At 44.7% G+C, this 25,310-nt stretch overlaps 2 protein-coding genes across 2 annotated transcripts; both read left to right on the top strand.

The window, feature by feature from the left end:
- The first annotated feature begins 288 nt into the window (after positions 1–288).
- Positions 289–6,151, top strand: LOC8033224. The gene is made up of 3 exons (XM_029978757.4): positions 289–959; positions 2,131–2,239; positions 2,389–6,151. Exons 1-3 carry the CDS (start codon positions 667–669, stop codon positions 3,205–3,207), a joined length of 1,221 nt encoding a protein of 406 aa, XP_029834617.2. The 5' UTR covers positions 289–666; the 3' UTR covers positions 3,208–6,151.
- Positions 6,152–7,041: 890 nt separating this feature from the next.
- LOC8033223 lies at positions 7,042–24,762 on the top strand. The gene is made up of 4 exons (XM_029978748.4): positions 7,042–7,883; positions 16,783–16,945; positions 18,248–18,655; positions 19,190–24,762. Exons 1-4 carry the CDS (start codon positions 7,570–7,572, stop codon positions 19,568–19,570), a joined length of 1,266 nt encoding a protein of 421 aa, XP_029834608.2. The 5' UTR covers positions 7,042–7,569; the 3' UTR covers positions 19,571–24,762.
- Positions 24,763–25,310: the final 548 nt, after the last annotated feature.

The raw sequence follows: 25,310 nt of genomic DNA, 5'->3' as shown, positions 1-25,310 counted from the left end.
CATATCTTGGGGACTATTTTTTTTTTTGCGGGGAAGGTTTTATTTATACCACAACAGTAAACCTGGTCCGATTTAAATCACGTTTTAAATCATTTATTAAAAGACAATTTAAATCATCTTTATTTTCATTCTCCACCCTGGCAGCATTGCATGGGCCCTAAAGCCTTTCCCGTTTTTACACCACATACCCCCGTCTTCTTCAAAAGCGAAAAATCGAAGGCGCAAATTACTTTGCCAAGCTCCCCTCAAAAAAAAAAAAAAAAAAAAAAAAAAGGATAGAATGAAACGGTATTTTTTTATTTCTATATTCTCTCCCCTACTCCTACAATCCAAACGGTCCCAACCCCCGATTAATATGCAAACGCCAGGCCCGCTCTAATGACGACATCCCGTTTTCAAGCCCTCGAAATCCACTGGGGCAGCCTGGCCTTACACAGCGCGATCACGTGATGCCTCACGTCACGTGACATACTTGACGTCACGTGCCCACCATCAACCAATGGGGAGCCGAGGTGGCGGGCAGAGCCGCGGGCTCGGATCCCGAAGTTCCAAAACGAAGCGGAAAAAAAAAAAAAAAAGAGGACCGTGTGTTGACGCGGTGCTGGGGGTTGGCGGCGGCAGTGGTGTGGGGGGGAAGTGAAATGGGTTGGTTTACGTGAAAGGAAGATGGCGGCTGCCGCCGACGTCACTACCTTCTTCATCGGAGAAGAGTTTACATCGTTCACGGAGCTTCACCGGCGCATCCAATCGTTCCAGCTTCGCAATTCCGTCCAGCTGTACATTCGAAGCTCTCGGAAGATCCAGGCGGCTCAAGTTCGCTCGACGGACGGTTACAACCCGGAGCTCAAGTTCGCCGAAATCTACTACGCTTGCGTCAGGGGAGGCCGTAAGTTTCAGTCCAGGGGAAACTCGTCGAGTTCTTCCAATGCCCGACACTACGGCAGGACCGAGGTTTCCAAGTAAGGGCTGTTCGAATGTTTCTCACGCATTTGTTACAACACGGGTTCGACGCTCTGAATTTGTGAGCTCCGAGTCTTCCATCGGCTATCCGCGCGAGCGTGAACGTTGGTCGCTACAGTATCAAATTTCGTGCGCGTTTTGGAGAGCACAGAGTCGCTATGTAACCCTTAAATCCAGACATATCTAAAGGCTGAATAATTTGTCCCATTTACAGCGGTTATTCGCGTTTGTCCATGTCAATTTTCGCTTGCTTGGTGCGTATGATAGTGTTTTCTTTCTTCTTCTTTTTTTTTTTTTTTTTCTGTTTCCTTTTGAGGTGTTACTGGCTGTAGATGTCGGTAATTGACTGATTCTTCTTCTTTTTAAATTTCGAGAATTTTTTTTGCATATTTCCTAAATATATTTCTCGAGAGCGCGGTTGTGCTCGTCCAAATGTATTGAGTGTGGTAATAACTGCAGGAAAAAAACAAAACAAAAACACTTTACTTTTTTTAATTTTAAATTTTTTTTATCTGCGTGTGTGTGTTTTTCGACCAAACACACAGAATATCCGTGCAAAATATAGATATATGCCATATATGCAAAATGCAAGCGCCCCCTGCTAGTCTTTTCTGAAAACGACGTTGAATTTTGCAAAACTCTTTCATCAAGTTTCAATAAAATTCTCTCAATGTTGCGTTTCGTTCATGTATTTCTTGTTTATTGACTTTAAAATAACGCCTTATCCCAAAACGAAAGAACGAAAGCTACAATATTTTGCGTTAATTTAACAAATATCAGTGTCATGTTTTCAAGTTTTGCCAAGGTGGCGTTGTCATCGCATTCTGTAGGGAAGGCAGCAAGCCACTCTCAATTTCGTCTAGTCTGGGCTTACAAAGATTTTGTGTACAATAATTCACATGATCTTGATTGTAGCAGTAAGTACGTTTAAACTTTTTTTTTTTTAAATGATTATTTTGGAGTGTTTAAGTCTGGTCAAATCATAGAGAGGTTTTGTGTATTGTCCCCTTCTTCGTCCGTCGTCTCCGGTTTTCAAAAAGGTGTAACATAAACCAGCTCGCCTGGATATTGATATTATTTATTGCACTTGACAGGTAGAAATGTACAGGCGTGCTGGTGTTGGGGGAATCTTGTCCCACAAGGTGTCCAGTTTTTGTGTTTTCCTTGCAGCTCGAGGCAGATCAACTGCCCCTTTCATATCAAGATCCGATGCACCCGCGACGGACAAAAGTTGTACATCAAGGACTTCAACTCAAGCCATAATCATGGGACGACAGAGGTAAAATGTTCTTCCGAGTGTGCGGACGCACTCCAATGCCTTGAGTCTTCCTGCGAAACGTAAGGTGCTCGAAGCCTAGTGTTTACAGAAAGGATCTTAGTATAGAATGATCTGTGCATTTTAGAAACCGCTTCTCTTCTCTTCTTCAGCAAGATGCAGTGCTGTCCAGGAGTCGCACCCGCCATTACTGGCCCCAAGGCGTCCGTCAGGCTGCCGCTGCGTCGCCACCTCCGAACACGTCGCAAGCGGCACCGCGAACCAAGGCGGCGCCACTTGTTACCACCACCACCGGCAGCCTCGTGTCCAAGGACGGCTCGCGCCAGGTGTCCTTCCCAATTCTGCCAGAACAGTTTGTGCCCAAGGACCCTGTCTTGTTCCAGCTGCTGAGCTCTCCGCAGCCATCATCCCTCACCTTCCAGAACCTCTTTTTTGTGCCAAAGAACAGCAGTGACACCACTAACAGCAGCAGCAGCAGCAACAACAACAATAACAACAGTCTACAGGTGCCACCTGCCACCCTGCTTATCCAGCCAAATGTCGGCCACGGACTAGCAGACGGCGGACCCAAAGACGAGCAGACGGAGAGCCTGGACTGCGACTCCTTTCTGGAACCAGAGTGCATCCTGCAGTATGACGACGACAAGTGCTATGTGCCGTCGGAAGGTGTCAAAGCTGGTGGCGGAGACAATAAGTCTGGCATGGTGCTGCAGGCACTCAAGGCTGTGCTCAACGGGGACCGGAAGGTGGTTGCAGATGAGTCGTGCCGTGACGGGGCCCAGGCCGCAATGGGCGACCGCTTTGTCGTGAAGCGGTCGGACGTGGAGGAGATGACTCGTTTCTGCAACAAATGTGGCGCCAAGGTGTCAGAACGTCGCAGTCAAGACCAGAAGGACGGTTCGCTCCTGGTCAAGTTCGTCTGCTCCGAAGGTCACAATATCGAGTGGAGGTTTGAACGTTTGGTGTCTTAGTCGTGCAACTTTTGGACCCGGGGCTGTTTTTCAGCCGGATTGCTTTTGTGTGAGGACGGTGTAGTGTGCATGCCCCTTGAGCGCAAAACAACTGGTTTTGTCTGAAGCAACGCCGCACTCTGATGTGACTTTCATGTCCTCCGCCAATTTTGTCGTTTGGTTACTCCATCTCGTCTATCAAACTGACATCACTTAAAGGGAGGGTCAAATGTCGGGGTGGGCACCTTGGATTTTGTACGGTCAAATGTCGGTGCCTGTGAGCATGTCCTATTGTGTTTTATATTTTGCCTGGGATGACTCAAGATTTTCTCGCATATTTTTTCAAGTTGTTGCTGGACAGAAAGGTAGATTATTGTCGGACTGCAGATATTAGTGTATGGAGTGCAAATTTGTCTGCTTCTTTTGCAAGGGTTGCTGTGACGTCGGAATGCCGAGCTCTGTTTGGCTTCGGTTAAAGAATAAAAGTTAAATTTCAAGGCATCTAGCATTGAGGTTTGCCCACTATCCTTCAATTAGAGCTTGGCATTATGACGCCACCACAACCCTTCAAAAGAAGCAGATGAACTTGCGCTCTTCATTGTCTTAAGATGGAAGTTTGAAATGTAAATGGGGGGGGGGGGGGGGAAGAGAGAGGGGGGAGGAGGAGGAGGATGATGATGATGATGATGAGGCAGTGGCTAAAACACTTACGAAAGCTTATGAACGACTTGTGCAGCTAACAAGAAGTATTAAAACCGATTAGCAGTTTGGGACGCGTCATACAAAGGCTGTTGTGTATTCTAATGTCAACCACCCACACAGTTTTCTTTTGTTGCCAAAAGCATTGCTGTCCCTTTCTAGTCTAAAAGTGAGTCGTCTGTAGTCCTGCTTACGAGCACAGTTTTTGGGGCTCGTCACGAAGCAGTGGCGTTTCTAACAATTCTCTATGGTGTCGCACGTCATCTTGCTTTTCTGTGGTCTTTCCAACCTAAATTATTCTCATTGCATCGCCACACTTTTTATAAGGCACTTCATTGGACTCCCTATCAGTTGGCATCGCTTGATCTGATTGATGAGTTTCTAGCAGCCCTTGTTTTTCTATTATAAGCATGTTTACGAGCATATTGGTGGAGGCCTTGCTTTCTGGTGCACCATAGTAGCCTGAGGTCACATTCGACTGGCCCCCACTCAATGCCTGCAATCGAACCAAACTGCTGCTGATCGTCGAGTGCAATGCCCCTCGCGGTTTTGTAGCTGCGTGTGAAGTCTGCGCACTGCTCTCGTGCTTGGTGTTGTCGGTCCAAAAGACGTGATCTGCTAGTAAAATTGACCATGTCAAACGAAAACTTAAATCTGCTTTCCACCCGTAAGCGCAGGCATTCTTCATCTGAAATGTAATCTAGGCTTGTAACAGTCCATCCACACTTTCTATGCTCGTGCGTGATGGTCAATGCTGTGACAATGCGTCGGGGAAAACATGTCGTTCACTTGCCGACATGTAAGAAAACAAATTCCAACAAAATCGTGGACGACTTGCCGGTGTCATCACTGTAGTGGTTACATAAAAAGCCACGCGATAGCACTTCCGTTGCTAGGAAGTGCGAGCGTGATCTGCAACGATGGCCACAGTAAATACGGCAGTGGCAATTTCCTCCGAGGAGAAAAAAATATCTTTATCACGCGAAACATTTTTCTCCGCTAGTTTTTCAGGTTTACAATCTTGGATTACATTGCTCTTTTTTCCTTCCCATACTTCGCGCAGAGAGCTGCCGTGTTGCAACTGCGGCGAAAGCAAGTTTATCTCAATCTTTGTTTTTGGTCACTTGTCGTTTATGCTCAGTTTTCGGTCAGACAGGATCTTTGGCTGGCTTAGAGTGATGTCGCTAGTCATCATCTGATGTCACCAGGCTGCTCCTGAAATAATACTCATTTTTTTGGGACGTGTCATGCCTGTATGGTCAGTATTTTGCCACCCCTCTTGGGTGATCCTTGTTCATTCTTTTGCCACACACAAGTGCATCTATAGCAATGGGCCGTTTGTTACGACTGCGAGAAAGCGTTTTATCTGTCACTAGTTTTTGTGTAGTTATTTATAGCTAATTTTTTCCTTTAGGTTATTTATTTAGGAGTCTCAGTAAATTGTTTCACTCAACTTTCCTGACTAGTTCCCCGGCTAACTTTTTACCTGTTCGACGTTAACCACGACATCAAGGCGAAATCTGAAGGGGTTCTTTAGGCTGATTTCGGAAGCTAAGTTTTATCGCACTTCCGATCTGGATTTGATTCAGTTGGTGCCTCGGTTCACATCAACATTCACCAAAGGAGCATTAATGCAGGAAACAGTTGTTTGGTTGAACGCTGAAAATCTGTGATTTTTGCGGGCACAGCAGGTTCCGTGTCGCATTTCCGAATTTGTGGGAAAAATGGGTACCTCTAGAGATTAGCCTTAGTAGTAAAATTTATTACTGGTATGTGATTTTTTTATTGGGAGATAGGGGTAGAAATTTGAGACACAGGTTCAGATAAATGGCAACAACGATTTCCTTTGCCAAGATGGCTGAAATGTCATTACTCTGGAGAATATAGCTCATCCAATGGCTTTCGTCTCTCCGAGTCGTCTGCCTTGATACAAAATTTGTAAATACTCGTCTTGCCTTTTTTTTTTTTGCTTTTAGTGTGTCACATAAGCCAAAGTGCTTTTTGGCATATCAACTTCTATTTTGTCTTCACCCCTGTGAATTCTATTTTGCTGTTGCCATCCGTCGATCCCCTTCGCGTTGCAGCACGTCTTCGGCAGTGATGCCGTCGTTGTCACTTTGTCCACGAGGCCCTGCGAGATGTTTTGTCAGAAACAACCTAAGGTTTTCTATTTCAATTTTAGTTGGTCAGCTGCAATCTGTGACATCCAAGCTGTGGTGTGTGATGGTATATGCCTGGAATAAGAAAAATAAAAGCATTTTTAGCTATTCATTTTGTGTCGACTCATGAAGGCTGTATGACTATCGGTGCAAATGAATTCTTTAAGAAAACAATAGTTTTATAAAGTTCAATGGTGTACAGCGCACTGCTGTGGCATTGGTTTTGACAAATCAAGGGCAGTAATAAAATGATTGGTCGATTTTTTAGAAAAAATATAGGTTGATAGTCTATTAGCTGATAAGCTCTGATCAATAAATTGAGTCTGCCTGAGTTATTAGCTGGCTTTGGGCGCAGATTGTGAGGATAAACATGTCTTAAAAAACAAGAAAAATTTCAGCACAAACTTTAATTTATTTTTTTATTTTTTTATAAACAAGATGGAATAAAGTAAAGTAAATTGCAGAGCACCTGTGATGTGCTTTACCATTTACATATTTCGGAATCACTTGTACCACTGGGGCCTGAAAGCAAATATTAGTTTCTTACGAAAATTCTTAAAAAAATGCGCCCAAAAAGATTTACCAGCTATATTGAAAAGAACAGTTAAAAATTCGGGATCTTGCAACCCTTGCAACTGTTAAGAGCACGAGCCGCGCGTCCACATGCGTGCGGTTGAACTCGCGCGCTTACAGAGAAAGTTTTCCAAGGTTACGCCATACGTCGGAGAACCTAATCGTTCCAAAAAGCTAAGACATTGCAAAAAGAGATTTTATAATTAATTTTTATAATGGACTCCCAGCTTTCTCATGCTTTGCAGTCACGAATACTAACTACCTCACAGTACACTCACAGACTGCTAATGACTGAACGCGTCGTTAAAAGAAAAAAAGAAAGCATCCTCTTCCTTTTACAAACGTTTTCCGGAGTTAAAATAAAAATATAAGGAAAAAAAAAATGCGAGTTACGAAAGCAGGCGTGCTGCGCCAACCAACGCGCGAGCGAGCGCGCGCGCGCGTACGGACTTAAAACGTCGTCTGGCAACAGCGCGGAGCGCCTGCCATTTTTGGTTGTGTAATTGTTTGACAGGTGCTGCTTTGCGTGCTTTATGCCCAAACACAAGAGCACTGTGGCCCACGTTGAAAGCGCGGACAACGAAGCACCGATCGGCCTGCCAGCGAACCGACCCGGATGCCAGGACCCGCGGTGAGTTGAAGAGAGCGAGTCCGCCGATACGTCATGCACGCACTGGCGTCATCCCCTCCGTCTCGCTGCTTCCGTAGTACCTCAAGACGGCCTGTGTTGGGCACAGTGGTTGGTGCGCGTCGTCGGACATAACATGATCTTTCGTGGGAACCCTCGCACCGCGCCCTGCTAGGTCTCTCGGGGGGCCTACGAGCCAAGGCCGCTTTTCGGACACCTCCGCCGCTCTCTACGGAATAAAACCATCGGGGCCGAGTGTTTCACCAATGCTAAACCCGGATAGATTTGACACTGTTTCACGACGGGTAGTACGGCGGAGGAGGCATGGAGCCCACGAACGGCAGCGCTGGGCTGTTGGCCACGGCGGCGAGCGCCCTGCGCGTGGACACGTCGGGCGTGTTCCTCGACGTCTTCGGTGATCGCAGCGAGTTCTCCACCTTCGAGGAGTTTAGCGATCTGTTCGTCCGCTTCGAGAAGAAATCTCGCTACATCTTCCGCGTGAAGAACTCGAGCAGCGTCGAAGCCGAGAACAGGCGACGCAAAGACAAGATCGACAGTGCCATCAAGTACTCGGGGCTGGTGCTCTGCTGCGTCAACTGCGGAGATGCCAACAAGACGCTCAAGAAAGTGCAGGAAGGGTGAGTGAATTCCTCGAACGATTCGCGAGAGCACGCCTATTCTCAGTGTCGCCTTTACTGGGCTCTCAGTGCGTCCGGAAACACAAAGAAAGTCCGGTTTGCGTAACACTGTGTGTGTCTGTGTATGTTTGTGTTGTACGTGCGAAGGGTTCGTTGCGTAATGTTTTTTTCGGTCTTGGGGCGCGGGTAGATAGCTGGCGCGCAACCTCCCTGAATCAGGAAGTGGACTTTTTCGAAGCGTGTTTTGCAACACGCAATCGTCGAGCGCTTCGTGTTTTGGAGTTGGTTGGAAGGGGAGGGGGAGTTCGGAGTTCGACTCTGCGAGATAGCCGTGTAGATTTCCGTGCTTTCCTTTATCCCATTTTTGCTTCGTTATTTGGGGATCATTCTTGACCGCGAAACACATCAAAGCCAATTGGATATGCGGGCATATCGTCACGTATCGCGGGTATGACGTTCAGATGGTCGTTCTTTTTTGCGGTTTTGTTTGCTTTTCTCAGTATGAGATTGGAGAGGAGGATTGTTGTCGGAAGCTACTGCGACGCACAGCTCAAATTGGAGAAGGAAAGACAGACAAAACCACGCTCAGCAGAGATGAATTGAAGGTGCGTTTGAAACGCAGGTGGAGTTTTCACCCCGTTTATTTTTTAGTTTGTCATTTTACACGGCGTAAAGCGTAAAATTGCGTAAAGTACAACCATTGTAGCGACAAACATAATCGCGAAACTCCAAATACAGATTTGTGTTTGTTCTTTCACATCTGGCGCAAACAGAATGTTTTTCTTTTTTAAAACTAAAGGGTTGGGTTACTTTTTTATGCAAGGCTCAAGACTGCGACTCCGTGTTACTTTTTTATGCAAGGCTCAAGACTGTGACTCCGTATTTTCCTTCTGAACACAGTCCCATTTTAATACACGCGAGAAAATTTCGACTTGCTATTGCGATGAAAGCTGTGAACGGTTTTTAATCGCATAAAAACGATTTACCGATGTATGATTTGGGTGCAGGTATACCCGGAGAACAATTAAGTTTCCATTAAACTCTTCCGGCATCCACATTTTTGTTGGCAATTACAGACAATAAAAATGAAACCTTGCACATTTCCTGAACCTACCAGGAATTTTATATAGAGCATTTGACATCCACATTCTCTCTGTACATAATGTACATGCATGCTAAACATGAAAAAAAAAAATGTTCATAATGTACTTTTGTACTATATACTAGACATCTTGCTTTATACATACTTTTGTTGCCACTACACCTGCTTACACAAAAGTGTACCCAGGGTACATCTTACTCCTTTAAAAATGAGTGTATTAAAGTCGGTGACAAACCTCCTCCCAACCTTTTCCACTTTACCATAGCAAATGCTGAAGAAGAGGTCACTTTCTCTCCGGCGTTTCCTCTGCTAAAGTGGAGAGGGTTGAGAGGAGTTTCCACATTACTCTTAAACTGTCCCCGATTATAGGTATGGTTTTTTGTGAACACGCTGTAATTTTCAAAATCCAAATCTCTCCTGATGAAGTGGTAGCAACTCGTCGCCCGTTATTGCATGCCTCGTAATGTACCGTGCGAATAGTTTTTCACTGTGTGGTTAACTGTTCATTGCATGAAGTCACTAATTTCTGCGTAAGATACGGTTACCGAGAGATGAAATTACCCATGTTTGTATCTTAGACACATAGAAGAAACTGATTTGGATGTCTGCACAATTAGTGTGAACTTGCATAACACAGTTTTAAAGTATGTGTACACACAGTGTGAACTCGCATAACACAGTTTCAAAGCATGTGTACATACTTACAGTGTGAACTCGCATAACACAGTTTCAAAGCATGAAGTGCAGAACCAAACTGCACTAAAACCCAAGCCGACGGATCATACATTGTCGGGGGCAGAAAGCGACAAACCTCCAAAATCAAATCGGTCAGAATAGTTATTACTAGCAAAGTTTGGGGTTCCCCCGAAAGGCCTGTTGCCCGACCGACAAAGCGCACTATAGTTATATTCGGTTGAAGCCGTGATGCTACCGTAGGCCTTGTGGCAATCGATTTCTACGGTTGGGCAACACGTGCATGCTAAGAGGGGACAACCCGTGTCTTCGTCGCATTTTCCAGGGCGAGCCGAGAGGAAATTTTGAATGCAGCAAAGCAGATGTTGACATCATACCCCTCTTTTTTTTTCCGCCCTCGCCCCCCTTTCCCTCTGATGTTTGCTTCTGGTAACGTTTCTGTTGGCACTGTGTCAGCGGCACTTGGCACAGAGCGATGGCAGTATGTGAGCGTAGCCTTGAACGGAGATTAAGCATCTGGGTAGATGTACGCACATAGCCACCTTTGGGATGCTACTATCCTGCATACCCCCCTCTCCACCCATTTATATATCTATTATGTTTTTACGATGTTTCCTCCTTGCCCCACCTGTGCTGTGGGGAAGAGAGAAAGCGGCGTGTTGCAGGAAGTTACTGTTTCTGAACGCTTAAAAGTGAAAGGAAACATTTTAAGTGGAGGCACAGGGAGGAGGAGAGAGCGATAAAAAGTCACCTCCATTTCCTTGTCTGTTGCAACAGCTTGAGAAGAGACAACTGTCGTGAGGTAGCCAAGATTTTGTTTTCTTTTCTCGCTCCCGTCGCAGCACTGGAAGTGTGCTGGTAGAAATATATTAGCAGATTCTTTTTCTGCGTCAGTGAGAGCTTTCGCGTGATGTAGGGGCGGGCGGAGAAGCCATTGTCCGAAAGCTAGGGTTTGCGGCATTCGCTGTTACGAAACAAGCGGTCATACGACTTCAATTGTGACTCGGTGCGTGCAAACAAATGTTGCCCTCTGACTTCAAGGTGTAAGCATTTTTGAGGAAAAAACTGAAATTTCTCTGTTAGGTGCAAATACCAAAGAAGTATGTTTATTAATAAAAAGAAAGACGAAGAGAAACGGACCTTTTAAATCCTCCAGGAAAATTCAAGGTGAGATACGAGTAAGCTGTCTCTAAATTTAATGAGATTGTTTTAATGTCACAAGAAGCGTGCGTACGAAATAGCTTTCTGGCTTTTGCCAGCTGGATCTAAAACTCTCTTCGAGCTTAAACAAGGGGCTTTGTCCTCTACATTCGTTGGCCGTTTGCACAGGTGCTTGTAACGGTTAAAAGAGTGTTTCTCCAGTGAACCCGCACAAAGCGAAAGGCACTTCGACAAATAGACAAACATTTGCTAGGCTCAGGAAACCTGTTTTGCAAAACGTGTAAGCTTGGTGCCGTAAAAAAATTTAAACATATATGTGAGCACTGTAAGGCCCATAGTCATTTTATTCATTTATAAAAACAATGAATGCAGTGATAAATAATACTTTAAAGTTATCACTAAGGAAATCATGGATGAAGCCTCCCAAGCCAGGCATCTAAGGGTTATGAATAGTAGCTGAGTGATTACCATATCTTCCGAACTCTATTCATACTCAGTGCATAGTCTGCACATAAAAAAAAAAAAAAAAAAAAAAACTTTTTATAGATAGCATGTTTAGAAGAAATGCCTGCTTTATTAAAACAAAGAAGCTTGTACAGTTATGTCTCGTTAATAGGGACCCTGTTAATATAAATACCCTGTTTTATAAACAACATTTTGAGGGACGAACTAAGTAAAGCCATACATTTTTGTCGAAATATTATGAGCAACTCACGTTATGGACGATTTTTTGGGGTGACGGAGGGGTCCAGATTACTGAGACATGACTGCACCAAGCAAATTAGCAAGATAATTATTGTAATTAATCATTCACAAAATCCATTGGGTCTTGTCACCAATGAACAATCTCAGAGAATCTATTCCTTTGCACTGCATAAAATTGAGATGTTTAAACACATCTAGTCCACAGACTATACCGTAAAATACCATGCATCGCTCATTTTACAATAAGTACCCACCCTTCAATATTTTATCATTTCGAAAATACACAAAAGACATATCTTTACATATGGTCGACCTTTGCTCTTGATTTTACGGTAGTCAGAAAAATTGTGGGATATCGCCAAACGTTATCATGCAGAATTCATTGTTATCGAATCTGATGTTCACAAAATTGATCACATCTCGTTGTAAAACAATCTTTAAAAAACCAATCCTTTTATAGTCTGCACATGTAGATTGTTTGTACCACATAAAAGTTTACCTTTTAAACACATAGAGTCTGCAGACTGTAGTCTGGAAAATTCAGGATATTGCCAATCGCTGTCGTACGTCATTAACACAATCCGTCATTCACAAAACTCATCACATCTCGTTGTAATAAACAATCTCGAAAAAACGAATCCTTGTTTAGTTTGCACCGATAGACAGTTTACATTGCATAAAATTTAAATTTTTAAACACATATAGTTCGTAGACTACAGGCTGGAAAATACGGTACACTGCCAAATGTTCTGGTCGCAGATCAATCTCAAAATTTAAGTCGCAGTGATTTGCATAAAGACCCGTCTCATTCTGGGAAACGTGTACCTGCGCGTTTCCCTGCGCCTTATTGTGGAGACGGGGTCTGTTGTTTGTGCCAATTTGGCACATTAATGGTCTCTGCTAAGGAAACCCGTCTACTTCGAACGGCGCCTTATCTCTTCCTCGATGCCTCGATGACGCAGTCCAGTTTCTATACCTGGGACCTGTGTGCAAAAGGAAGATGGGCATTCTCAAGGTTGCCCTGGCTCACTTCCTGTTGCTGTTTTGCCCTGTACGGGGGGCAGTGGTGGCGGCCATGTTTTTGTGTTTTCCCTTCGTCTGCTTCATTAGCGAGCAAAGTGGAGAGGGGAAGACCCTCCGGTGCGGATGGGACGTGTGGTCAAACCCGGCCGTAATGCTCTTCCTGGTTGCGGACGGCCTCCTGGGCATTCAGGTTCTGTCCCAGCCTCTGGAGCACAAAGTGGGGGTTCGAACCCTAGGTGATCTTTTCACTGAGGAATCTTTGGGGTGTTGCTCGTGGCGTCAGTTGCATTGTGATGTAAAACCACAACATTTTCTTCCTGGTTGTACTCGAAATGTCGCCAACGTTTGCGGATCAGTTGAAGAGAGACATCCTTTTTGATGATTTTTCTGTAATTTGTTTTAATTTATGGGAAATTCTTGCAACTACTGTATAATCTTGTGTTGTGAGCTTCAGTGGCTGTTTTATATCTATCTATTTTACCTTTGAAGGAAATGACGACTTTATGGAAAAATACTTTCTGCCGAATGCTTAAAAAACTATGGCAAAAGGGTGTCTACCTATTTTACAAATTATAGTGCAACAAGGCCATTCTTATAATTTTAACATCATCCTAAAATATTTTACTAGTCTTTTCATAATATTATATACGGTAATATACTGGGTGTTTCTGTGAAAGCTTTTAAAAGATCCCTAAAATTATACTGTTCAAGCTACCAGCCTTGGTGGACGTCAAGGATTGCAAAACATACTAATTAGTAAGATAATGACCTGAAATTTAATAATTAATCTTTAATCCGTGAAAAAATAAACATATGGTTTCATGAAGAATCTTGCAAAGCATCACAGATAACCACTAAATTAACTCTTTTGAGAAAGATGTAAGGCAGAGGCAGCATTTTACTGCCTACCATGAAAACGCTAATTTAGGACGGGTTTCTAGGTTTCGGTTTCTTCTCGTAGCTAGTCTCTGTGCCCACGGTCCTGCTCCCCAGTGGCCGAGAGGCGCAACAGACGTGCGCCATACTTACCTTTATCTTATGAGTGAGGCGAGGCGGTGGCTTTGCGCCTTGACCACTGGGGAGCAGGGCCACGGGCGCAGCAGTGCGCTCCAATGAGAAACCGGAACCTAGGGACGCGTCAAAACTGACCATTTCTTCAGAACGCGGTGAAATGCTGCTCCTGCCTTATATCTTTCTAAAAAGAGTTGATTGAGTGGTTTTCAATGATGCTTAGCAAGTTAAAACCATATGTTTATGTTCACTAATTAAAAAGTTAATTAGTAAATTTTAGTCCATTATTTCGCTAATTAGTATGTTTTTTCAATCCTTGAAGTCTGCCAAGGCTGGTAGTTTGTTCCCTCAAAGTTCTTTCTTTTTTTTTTTTTATCTCAAACAGCATATTTTTAGGGATTTTTGAAATCTTCCGAAGAAACACTTTGTATATAAATGTACATAGTAAATCTATATATATATATATAATAAATATATATAAATATTGATACATATTCATTTTAATTTATAAAAAAGAATAAATATTTAATTTAGTAATATTTAAAATAATAATTAGAAATGAGTCACTAGAGTTTTTGCCAATTGGAAAGGCTTATTATATAGCAAGCAATCTTCAGTGATCTTAGTTTTGTTGTGCTCTGCCACTTATGACATCAGTCGGGTACAAGTTCTAGATCCCAAGATAATGTGCAGAAAACATTGTATTGTGACTAAAACATTTAATCTTGAAGAAAATACAAAAATGTTTTCAGTGTGTTTATAAATCACTTGGATATGTGTCTTTGAATCAATGTAACTGATTAAGTATTCACCTTCTTAGTAAAAATAACAGAAAATATCTAGCCTGACTTAAAAAACAAAACAAAAAAAAACACAGCATGAAACAATTTTTTTTATAATTTTGGTTCTTCTAGATTAGTGATATTTTTATTCAAATTTCATAATCTAGCTGTTTTTTGATGAACCGACTGATGCCCTCCTGTATTTCCAATCAAATAAGGCAAAAAAAGTTATTAAAAGCAGAAATAAAGTTAATACCTATTTCTGGGCAAATATATGGCAGTCATTTTTTTTTCTTTTTTTTTTTTTTGTGTGGAAGAAATTGGAGTGGAATCACACTATTTGTTAGGACATCACACGTCTTGAAAATTTCCCATAGAGAAGACATTGGAGGCAGGTGGCTGATATGCCCTTTTAAGCAGAGCTTGACATTTTTTTTCTTGCTCGAGCCTCCAGCTGCGAGTCAGTGCCCAACTGCGTTTGATGGGATGATAAAACTTTATTTGGCAAGTATTTACCAAAGAGTTAACTAATCTCCGAAAGATTTTATCTTTTGAGATAAATAGAGCAAAGAGACAGTCTAAAGAGACAGTCTCGTGTCAAAATCCGTATCGGTTCAGGTGGGGCCAGATTTTAAAAATGTGAAACTTTCTAGTATGGCTGTACTGGTGTACCCCTCTTTTCATCTGTCAACCTTTTGCTTTCAATATTCTCAACAAATGGACACTAAATCGGCAGAAGCTTTGAAGATATCAATGCAATAATAAAAACAAACTAAACCCCCTTTTTGGGCCTATCCGTTCCAATAATTCGATTGCCCGGGTGGCGCAGCCGTCAATCTCTGCATCTGCTTCAATTTAGTGCCATTACAAGTAGGACACTCAAAGCGATCATACTTCTAGTATTTGTGCAGTTGTGATTCTTTGCAGTGGTGTAAACAATGAGATCTTCATGGAGTATTGTGCTGTCCAGCAAACTTAGAGTGCAGAAAATATTTTTTTCCTAGATAGTTTTTATTTGGTACAGAGGTTCAGACCTGGCAGATAGTCCATACCTGGTGTATGTCCTGCACTAAAAATGGCCGCTTTATTAGCACACAAAAAAAAGCTTGTATCATACAGAGATCATCAGTAACATAACTTTTCATTCCTGAAATACATAATGTCACGTCATAACAAACAGTCTCGAAAAACTTGGAGGACGCTTAACTCCGCCGATTTCTTCATGGTCCCCGATTTGCTTGAAATTTTGCTGAACTCGCCAAACAACATCGCCAAAATAGTATACCAAATATTAGATCAAAATAATTTTTTTTCACTGAGCTATTGAATTTACAATTTTGGTCCTCACCGTGTTTTTCAAACTGAAAGTCTCTACTGGCAACAATGAAAAAGTGACGTCATTGGAAGTGCAGGGGTTCACTCTTTGGACTGTAGAATTTGTTCCCAACTGATTTGAAGCAGTTTCATGGTGTCAAATGAATGCCTTGGAAGCTCGCTCCAGTCCCCGCGCTCCAGCACGGAACAAATAATTGGCATATTCTATTTTTTAGACTGCTCGTCCGACTGGCAAGCTGAACTTCCACTGACGTCACGGCCCTGAAAAGGGCGGGTATATTTGAATGTCTGTTTTTGCACCATTTTCATTTGCCGATTTCGCAATAACTATTATGAATTTCACGATATTAAATAGCCTTCCGGAAAGGGTACAGGCCTGGGAGTCAGAAAATATAGTTAGTTGAGGTAGCTCAAAAATCGGCGGAGTACCCCTTTAAGCTTGCTTCACCTTTAAGAGTGGAATTTGATAACGTCATCGGGCCTTGTTCGCATTGTCTTGTCATTCGCTTTTCATGCTCTTTCCGCCAGTCAGCAGGAAGTGCGGTAAACATGGCCCAATCAGTAGCATGTCTGGCTTGTAACCGAATGGTCGTGGGTTCAAATCCCGCCTAAAATTCTTCAAATTTTTTCTTTAAGGCAAATGAATTACTTTATAAGGTGCAATCACCTGGAGACATGAGGCAACCTTTAATTCACATTGCATGTCATGTTTTTTAATCACTTTCCACGCGTGACGTCACGTTTCACGTAAGTGCTGTGGGCTGTTTGAAATTCCTGTGCGAGGTCATGTGGCTCTGACGTCATGACCCTGTAGACCGATCGGGATTTTTATGTCATGCCACGCCACCGAGTTCAGATTTTCTAGGACACAAGCTCCTTAATGCTATCCTTGTATAGTTTGGTCTGTGGAAATTATCAACTTTTATACATGTATAGCGCATGGGCTCACAATCTGGAAAATAAGGTAGTTGTGGAGGTGACATTGTCCCTTTCCCATTCAAATTTTGAACTTTTCAACACATAGTCCATGGATTGAGGTACCAAAAATGGGGGAGCTACGGAGGTGATGCTCTCTTGGGGTCTGCAGGGACTCGAGGCAGCTGTGCGACGCCCACATCTACCTGCGCTACCGGTCGTCCTCGCGCAAGCTGGCCATCATCTCGTCTTCGTTTGTGCACAACCACGCCAGCCAGGCCGGCAATGGCTGCTTCCACCGCAAGCAGTCGGTCACTGAGCGCATTGGCAAACCGGTGAGCGAGGCCGTCCCGGCGATTTATGGCGTGTTCGCTCGACGGAATTTTCTTTTTCCGAGGTTGGGATTTAACATCGTCGAGATTTGGGGTGACGTGCCCAACTAGGGAAGGATTATGGTTCTTTTGGGGAAGGATTATGGTTGGCAGCGTTGAGGTGCCTTTCTTTTCCGTTTCTTTTTCCCTGCCTCTCGTTCGGCGAGGCCCCCAAGGTTGCAGACGTGTTCACGAAATAAAGAAAGGGCTCCGCCGACTCGACTACGTGCGACTTCGTCATGCGAATGCTCTCTCGGATTTTCCTAAAAGCCTCCTTCTCGCGGCCTTTCCATCCCGCGGCTCTGTGACATGCTCGATTTTCTCCGCAGACAAAGATCTGTTGTGCGGATGCACCATTATACGAAGTGTACCACTCCAAAAATTTACAGGATCTTTCTCTCACCGCAAGAATAAACTATGCATTGCCGAACGCTCATTTTCCACCCAAGTGAAGCGTGGGAGGTCCGAACGAGATGGCAAAGTTTTAACATTATCCGTTATCTCATTAAGAAGTTATAGGTAATTTTCTGAAATTTTAAATAGGAAAATTGGCACCAGTTAGCAAACACGGGCAAAAATGGGCCCTATTTGCCCATTGAAAATTTCAGGACATCACTTATAACTTTTAAATAAGATAACGGTTAGTGCTGAAACCTTGGCGTCTGGTTTAAGTCTCTAGCGCAACATTTGGGCGGAGGATGAGCGTTCGGCGATGCATAGAGTATTTTGGCGGTTAAAATAACACTAAAGTTCTTTCAGGGATGTGCTACACACACCCCTCACCTAACACGTGACCAAGCTGAATCCAACACCCCCCAGCAGTTTCCACGTAAAGTACACAAACTCTTCACCTTTATTATTTGACGGAATTTCTAAGCCAGGTTATTTATTTTCATTGCGGAATACGCTTTACGTGTTGTTTTATACGAGAAAATCTTTACAAACGTGCATTCCGAACAAGCGACATGCACGAAGAATTACATGAGAAAATAAATAAATAATCATAGATGAAGAAAGAATAAAACAATTAAAACAGGGACAACACAACCACATCTTTCAAAAGATGTGGTTGTGTTGTCCCTGTTTTAATTGTTTTATTCTTTCTTCATCCATGACTTAAACCAACATGCCCTTCTCCCAATCATAAATAAATAATGTATAGAAAAAATGGGTATATGTAGATTGTGTGGGACACATTCCACAGTCCCTGGTCTTTGCCAGCACGGTCAAGCCTGTGTAATTTTGTTTCGCCTCCCGCCTGCACAGCGCGACGGCCGTCGCAAGTTTGTCAAGGCCGGCGACAAGATGGGCAAGCTGACCCGGCCCATCTTGCCGTTGCCGCTGTTTGAGCACCGGCTGCTCAAGAACACCTCGGAGCTGACCATCATCCCCCTGGGCACCGGGCTGCTGCCCCTGACGGGGGACCTGCCCACACCGCCTCCCCCCCGGCTGCTGCTCAACAGCAGCCCCGAGGACCGGCGCGGGCAGTGCCCTGCCGGGCCTATGAAGCCCGACAAGCGGCCGATCCTGCCCTCCCTGCAGCCGCCGCCTGGCCTGCGGGGCCTCGACGCCGGGCCGACGTCGAGGGGGGACCACCTCTCAGGGGTCAAGGCGGAGCCCCCCGCGGGAGGAGGGGCGAGGGATGGCAGGAGGGGAAAGGAGGAGCCCGGCCTGGTGAGGACGTGTTTGGGGGGAAACGGGAATGTGCACAAACTCCTGTGTTGCGGGAAAGGATACCGCAGACTGCGGATGCAGCAGATGCACGTTTTACGGTGCGATAGACGCTCGGAAACAGGCTACAAACTTACGTGCGACGGGAACCAATGTGGCACGTGCAGATCGAGGACAGAAGACGAGGGAACTCGCTACAGACTCGCATGTCCCAGGAACCCAAAGTGCACGCACCAAAATCGCGTTTCACACGCGTACTGGTACCGCAGATGGTGCGGATGATGTAATTATGTCGGACATCACGTCATGTCCTACGGGAATCGGGAGGTGGGCGATCTTTCGGAATTTTTATGTTATATACAGATATTTAGCTAGAAAAAGTGAGATGGGCGACATCTTGAAAGAGGGCGCCCTTACGGGATCTTACGGCAGTTTGGGGTAGCTCAAAAAGACCACCAAGTCTTTTTGATTCGTCATTTTCGAGTTGCTTCCGGCGTCTCGCCGAGGGAGAAACCGTTGCCCTGCTCTGCTCCCCAGGTGGACCTGAGGCGCATCCTGGAGCCTGAATGCATCCTCCGGTGCTACGAGGACGAGAACGCGCCGGCTGACGACAACTCGATGGACGACGACTACGGGGACGACGGGAACGGCGAGGAGGAAGAAGTTGAGTGCATGGCAACCGACCTCTCGGTGCGACCCCGCGAGGGTCCCCGGCCACCCGAGCTGCCCCTCCCAGAGAACCTCTCGGCAGCGGTCCGCGAGTACAGCGTCACCTGGAAGGAGCTAGAGCCCCTGTTCCGGTTCTGCAGCCGATGCGGTGCCCCGGTCGAGAAGACGCGCCACTCGCTCCACAACGTGCTCAGCGTGTCCGCCGTCTGCCAGCGTGGCCACGGCGTCTTCTGGACTTCCAGGTCGTGACCCACTCCGACGGGGGGCGCCCGCGGCCCGCCGGACCCGCGGTCGTCGCCCGGCGCCGATTGGCGCTACTGCCGCTAGCCGGTACAGAGCCTGGAGCGCGTCTTCAACTGATGCGTTTGTCACCTCGTCAAAAGTGGTCCCTCGATTTCCGTCCTATGACAATCGACGGAAACCAAAGCAGACACAAGACGGGACGCTGCGATGATGGCAATCCTTTCGCCTGCTTGCCTTTTTCGCCAGCTTTTGTACTACCAACCGCCGGGATGGCGACACCCAACAACACTGTACACCAGTTCCTGCGACGCCATTTGTTACCACCTTAAGCCCACCTTTAGTGCGCAGGGTGGGATAGGTCGGTAAACGCACGAATCAGACGCATTCTGGGCTCCGTACCGGCTCTGGCCGGTCCGCGGCCAATATTGCGGCTTTGCCCGGGTGCCGGCTCGTGGCCATCGTCTCGAAGACGTCTTGCGGTGCCGAGCTGCCTGCTTCTGCCGCCTCATGACCGGTTTGTGACTGAGATTGAACCGGCGCCGAGTCATACCCTTGCTAGCCTGTCGCAATCCGGTTCGAGGCTGGCTTCGAACGGATTTGCGGCGGAGGAAGGGACACTGTCACATAGTCTCTTGTTAGTCGTTGAACGCCGGTTACGTGCCAACTGCCGACCAACTTGTGGCCGAGATTGGGGAAAGGGTCGAGCCGCGCAAGTTCTTGCCGGCTCGATGCGGGACCGTCGTGATCGACTTTGGGAGGAAGGTATAGTGTAGAAATCTGTTTGTCAATATTTGGTGGCGGTGGTACAAACACGTGTTGCCCCCGGCGCGGATGGGGGTTGTAACATGCCATGTTGCGTGCGAGCTGAAAAAAATCAATGCGTTAGTCCGTTGGTGGGTTCATTGGATGCCGCAGAACCAAAGAAATATCCAGCATCACACGCTTCAATGTCAGTTAAGCATTTCTGTAATGCTGGAAGCCAGCTAAGTTAGTGCAAGGTCAAACTAGGTAAAAATGGCTGTGCAAGAAAAGGCTAATCCACAAGGCAAGTCTTGAGAGGGAGCATGGTGTTGTTGGTATTGAGGTACAAAACCTTGAGACAATAGCACGGCGTCTCTCGTTCACTCCCGGACATCAAATATGATGTCAGTTTGATGCCACATCACTGTTGGTGTGCACAACTTTGTTAGTGTTGCCACCTGCACAGCCAGTTTACAGGTTACACAGTGACTGGAGTTTGCTTACTGCCGAGTTTTGGGACCTTGAAAAAGGTTTCATGGTAAGGGCTTGCATGTACAGCCAGTTTCAGCGACACGTCAAAACTTTGTTAATGTTAAAACTCGTGAGAGTGCAAGTGCGTTTGGAGTGCTCGTTAAGTGTCGTTTGCCAGGTCCCAACGACATTGTAGAGGCTGCAGTGTCATAACCAGGTATTTAGCCGCTGCAGAGAATTTGGATTGTGGCCATTTAGCACGTACAAATAGCGGGTCCCCCGCAATTGGAACATCGGTAGCAACATGCGGAAGCACAGCGATTCAGGTGGGGTTCTCCAATCCAGAAGTCTGGTTCGTCGCGCATTCATGCTTCCAACGAATTTTTTTAAAGCTCGCGAAAAAGTAGCGAGATTTTTCAACCTCAGAATTTGTTGGGATTACGAGGCGTCGATGCCCTTCAAACCAAAGTTCCGTGAAGCATTCGCTTCTCTTCACCGGTGAAATATGTACGCCAACAAAAAATTCAAAACTTGTTGTGCGTTTTTTTTTTCTTCTTACCATTCTTTTACACAATCCCAGTTTTCGTAAGTGTTTCTGGAGACGAGAAACCACAGCTGCCAAATCAAGTCACAAGCTCGAGGCATGGGGAACGAGCCAGCACCATCCAAGTCGGCTTGGTCGAGGCAGCCGATCGTTGCTAGCCGCACAATCCCGCGACCAATCACATCACACAATCCCGTGACCGATCATGCCGGTTCCTTGAGCTAGCGGCCACAGGAGCGTCTTGCGACAGGCGTTGACCCCTCTACAAAGCCGGTTTATCACAACGATTGTTGCGGCTGGTCGCATCGAGAGATATTCCCAGGGCAAGCGGGACGTTGCCCGGTTTTACAGAGAAGATGCGCACAACTTTCGTACATCTTCGTTTGTCAAATGTCGGCATGTTTGTTTTTCACGTTTTCACGTTTCCAACGCACCAGATTCACTTGTACAGGCATCGGAGCATTTAATCATTGCACACTCATTCAAAGTACTCTAATCACGCGTTTGGCAAGACCTTGTGAAGGCCCCATGCTTGTGTTTGTCAGTTCGTTACGACACTGTTTTTAGATACTTCCGAGAGCACTTTTCTTACGTTTGTAGGAAGACGCCCGTAGGATCGGTAACAAAACGAGCGTCGTCTTTAGAAAAAGACAAAGCACGTAGGAATGGCGTTTTGTAACTGTTGGGCGTCTTTTTTAGGGCATTGTTTATAGCCGTGGCAGACGTCTGGCCAACCTTTTTTCTTTTTACATGTTTATTTTTGTTTGGTTTATGAAGTGTGGGTCTGTCGTACGTTTTGGACGGTGTAGGATCGACGCTGAATTAGGTAGCGTTTTTGAAAAGAATGCGAGAGTGGCATTTTATTGCTGTCAGGTACCGTAGAGTTTTACAATCGCACGTGGAACGGTTGGTGCGGGACAATGAGCCGGTAAAACATTGTAGCAACGGTTATAGTCTCTAGTTGAAGTCACACATTAATTAACAATTGATTTTCGTTTCTTAGGATATGAAGCACGACTAGTTCAGTGCACTTTACTTCGTGGTGTTGGCCGCAAGTTCTATTTCTTCTTTGCTTCGTCGACCGAACCAGACACAAGGAGAATGTTGTGTAACGTGTCGTCGTCAATGTGTGGGGCACAATTATTCTAAGGTTGTCTGCAATGTGAAGGTGCACAGTTTCTAATTAGTTTAATTGTTATTTCAAGAACTGTTTTCAGTTGAGCCGCGAGACGATGGTTAGAAATGCCAAATACCCAGTTGTAATCGGCGCAGGGTAGAACAACACTGAAACAACTCCTTCAAATCGAAGCCAAGGAAAAAGAAAAAAAAAAAAAAAAGGACGTTACAAATGCACGGGCGACGGACACTAGCCAATGTTACAAGCAATGTACCAAACTTCTCCCAAAATGAGCTTCCATTTTCAAGACCTTCCTACAAACGAGTTTCCCAACTGGGAAAGGCGCACAAATGAGACTAATCGAAGTTCGAAGTCTTTAAAACAGTTAATACAAAGCAGTACAATAAACAATAGGCGACGACATTCAAAGTGCTCATCAACAACCACACTGCCTCCACTCCACTAAACCTTTTTTTCCTTTTTGTGAATTGTCAGAACGTTTAATAACTTGCACATTGTGGATCAAACGTCACGTGCGCCTGCCTTCATCTTGGCAAGACACTCGCTTGCAAGGCGTCTGCGTGAAACTGCCGTGCAAATTTTTTAGATAATGTAGGTTGTTGGGAAGAGGTATTGCAGCATTTACATGAAACGTTCCGCTCAGAGTTTACTAACATAATATTTCACGCCTCTGCTGCTGTGTGTGCTCGAGTATAGTATAATAAGCACTGTTGATTAAACTAAGAGCCAATTTTTGTTTTTATCTAATCGAGATTGCTATGTAAAGCTATGTTTTCAATAGGTTTTTAATCAACAGTCGTAAATGTGCTTTTGTTTGAACATCGGGTCTATAAAAACAAGCTTGCAATAGGCTTTCCGATTGCGAGATAAGAAGGTTTACATGTTTTCGGCAAACACAGATAAGCCTCGAATTTCTGTCCTACATAAAAAATGGACACCAAAAAAACTCCTAACCTGTGGGGAAAAAAAAAAAACAATTTGGAAAAACCAATTTTTTAACTGAAGAGAAGTAAACCTCAAAAATCACAACCCCGTTTATGAATCCAGGTGGTGATCATTGGTTTATAGAAGTATCGATGGCTGGGTTTACAAGAGTGAGATCGTAGAGCATAGAATCGAGCAGGGGACCAATCACATGCATCCCACCTCCCTACTTCTCATAGTCAAATTTCGACTTGATGCTCTGCGATCGCATTCACGTAAACGCGACCAATGGTTGTAGCCACATCTGTTCATAAGGTACAGACTATTGACTTCTATTGCCATGTTGGTCCATAGAAAGAGGCCAATGATTGACTTTTGCACCCAATCATTGGCATGCGAGAATAGGTCGTCGTGACCTTGCGAGGTGCCCACCAGGCGTTATACAAAAGCTGGCCTTCGAACCAATTTCATGACTACTAAACCTTACAGGTGTGTACAGTGCAGACACGTGCGTGAGACAAGCTCAGCAGAATGCTTTTAATAAGAATTCGCGCACCAGGTGCACTCACCAAAGCCGCGCACTCACGTCCGTGCCTTCGTCAGCACAGCAGACTTTTCCGACACGGAGCACGGGACAAGCTATCCGAAAGGTAATGCGGCACTTTAGAGATGTCTGAAGGAGCCTGCAGGTGACAAGAATAATCTGACTTTTGCACGGCAGTGTATGTGTTTCCGAAACACACAAACATTGAAACCCCAAGACCATTTGTCGTCGTGCACGACATGCAAACAGGGCATTACTTTTGTCTTGTTGGGAGACATGCTTTTGCGGCGTTGTTAAGCTTTCGTGCTGTCGATGAAGTTTGGGTTGGTTTCGAGTGATGATGTTGCAGTTAGAGCAAATGGAGCAAGGTTTCTCTCGGCGAGAACTTTTAAATGTATAACGTGGCGTTTCAACTGTTCTGACAATAATCATTGTAAGAAAAAACAAAAAAAATGTTTTGCAACTGTTGTCCTAGTATGTTGAAAGTGTTTTTCTCCAGACACGGAATTTTCACCAAAGATGATGGATGTGGAGGATTAAAGATTAACAAGGGTGGAGCAACAGAAAGCGTAATCTGTCGATACGTTGAATGGCAAGCTATGACGGTTTTTAACATTTTTTCTTCATTGCCCATGCACACTAATGCATCATGTTTTCCCTTCTTTTGCCTTTTACCAAATACTCATTAACCATCCCCTCCCCCACTCCCCAACTGTTTCGTTTATGTTAACTCTGCAAAGTACTCAGAAAAATAATTAGGTGGTAGAAATACCACTGCACAAAAAAAAGTTATAAAACAATGCAAGCGCAATAAAACTGAATCTCTAGCTCTGCAACTTGTCTTTTTTTCTTGTCAAGACGTGGAAATCTGCCTTGTCATTTGAGGCTCTTCAGTAACTGTTATCCTGTGGTGCGAGCTTTGATTCCAATGTTCCTACAAAATACAATCATTTAAAAAAAGAAAGAAAAAGGCCTACATTTTGTAAAATAAGACGTTCATTAATCTCGAATAAAAGTCAGTACAATTTAAATCTGACCAGCGTTGCTATGGTGATTTAAATCAAGCCTGTGCTGCTTTCTGATGAAGCCAAGAAGATTCATAGACACAAGCAAAAAGAAGTTCTCACCTGAAAAAATTGGAGCGTTGAACTTGATTTCTACCATTCGAATGATTCACCAGCTACGTGACGTCTTATTGCAACACAACCGGAATGCAAAAGGGACTAAAACCATAAAAGATATGTCCTTATTACGATAAGGTCAAATGTTAGAATAAAAATTAAACATTTCATTTTCACCAACTAAAAAATCAAGTTGTTTTTGTTGCAGTATGTATGGCAGGAGTTACAGCAATAGGAAATTGTTAATTAAACTGTACCTTATA

This window comes from Ixodes scapularis, unplaced genomic scaffold (genome assembly GCF_016920785.2).
Source record: "Ixodes scapularis isolate PalLabHiFi unplaced genomic scaffold, ASM1692078v2 PGA_scaffold4__175_contigs__length_147842914, whole genome shotgun sequence".
Classification (NCBI taxonomy): domain Eukaryota; kingdom Metazoa; phylum Arthropoda; class Arachnida; order Ixodida; family Ixodidae; genus Ixodes; species Ixodes scapularis.
The sequence above is the reverse complement of the archived record's forward strand: the minus strand, read 5'-3'. Positions and strand labels throughout refer to the sequence as shown.

Excerpts from the sequence above, each read along its gene's own strand:
- LOC8033223 (XM_029978748.4), top strand. The coding sequence starts at position 7,570 with ATGGAGCCCACGAACGGCAGCGCTGGGCTGTTGGCCACGGCGGCGAGC. Across the intron at positions 7,884-16,782 it reads CTCAAGAAAGTGCAGGAAGG|GGACTCGAGGCAGCTGTGCG; the intron begins GTGAGTGAATTC and ends TGGGGTCTGCAG. Across the intron at positions 18,656-19,189 it reads GAAAGGAGGAGCCCGGCCTG|GTGGACCTGAGGCGCATCCT; the intron begins GTGAGGACGTGT and ends TCTGCTCCCCAG.
- LOC8033224 (XM_029978757.4), top strand. The coding sequence starts at position 667 with ATGGCGGCTGCCGCCGACGTCACTACCTTCTTCATCGGAGAAGAGTTT. Across the intron at positions 960-2,130 it reads GGCAGGACCGAGGTTTCCAA|CTCGAGGCAGATCAACTGCC; the intron begins GTAAGGGCTGTT and ends TTTTCCTTGCAG. Across the intron at positions 2,240-2,388 it reads ATAATCATGGGACGACAGAG|CAAGATGCAGTGCTGTCCAG; the intron begins GTAAAATGTTCT and ends TCTCTTCTTCAG.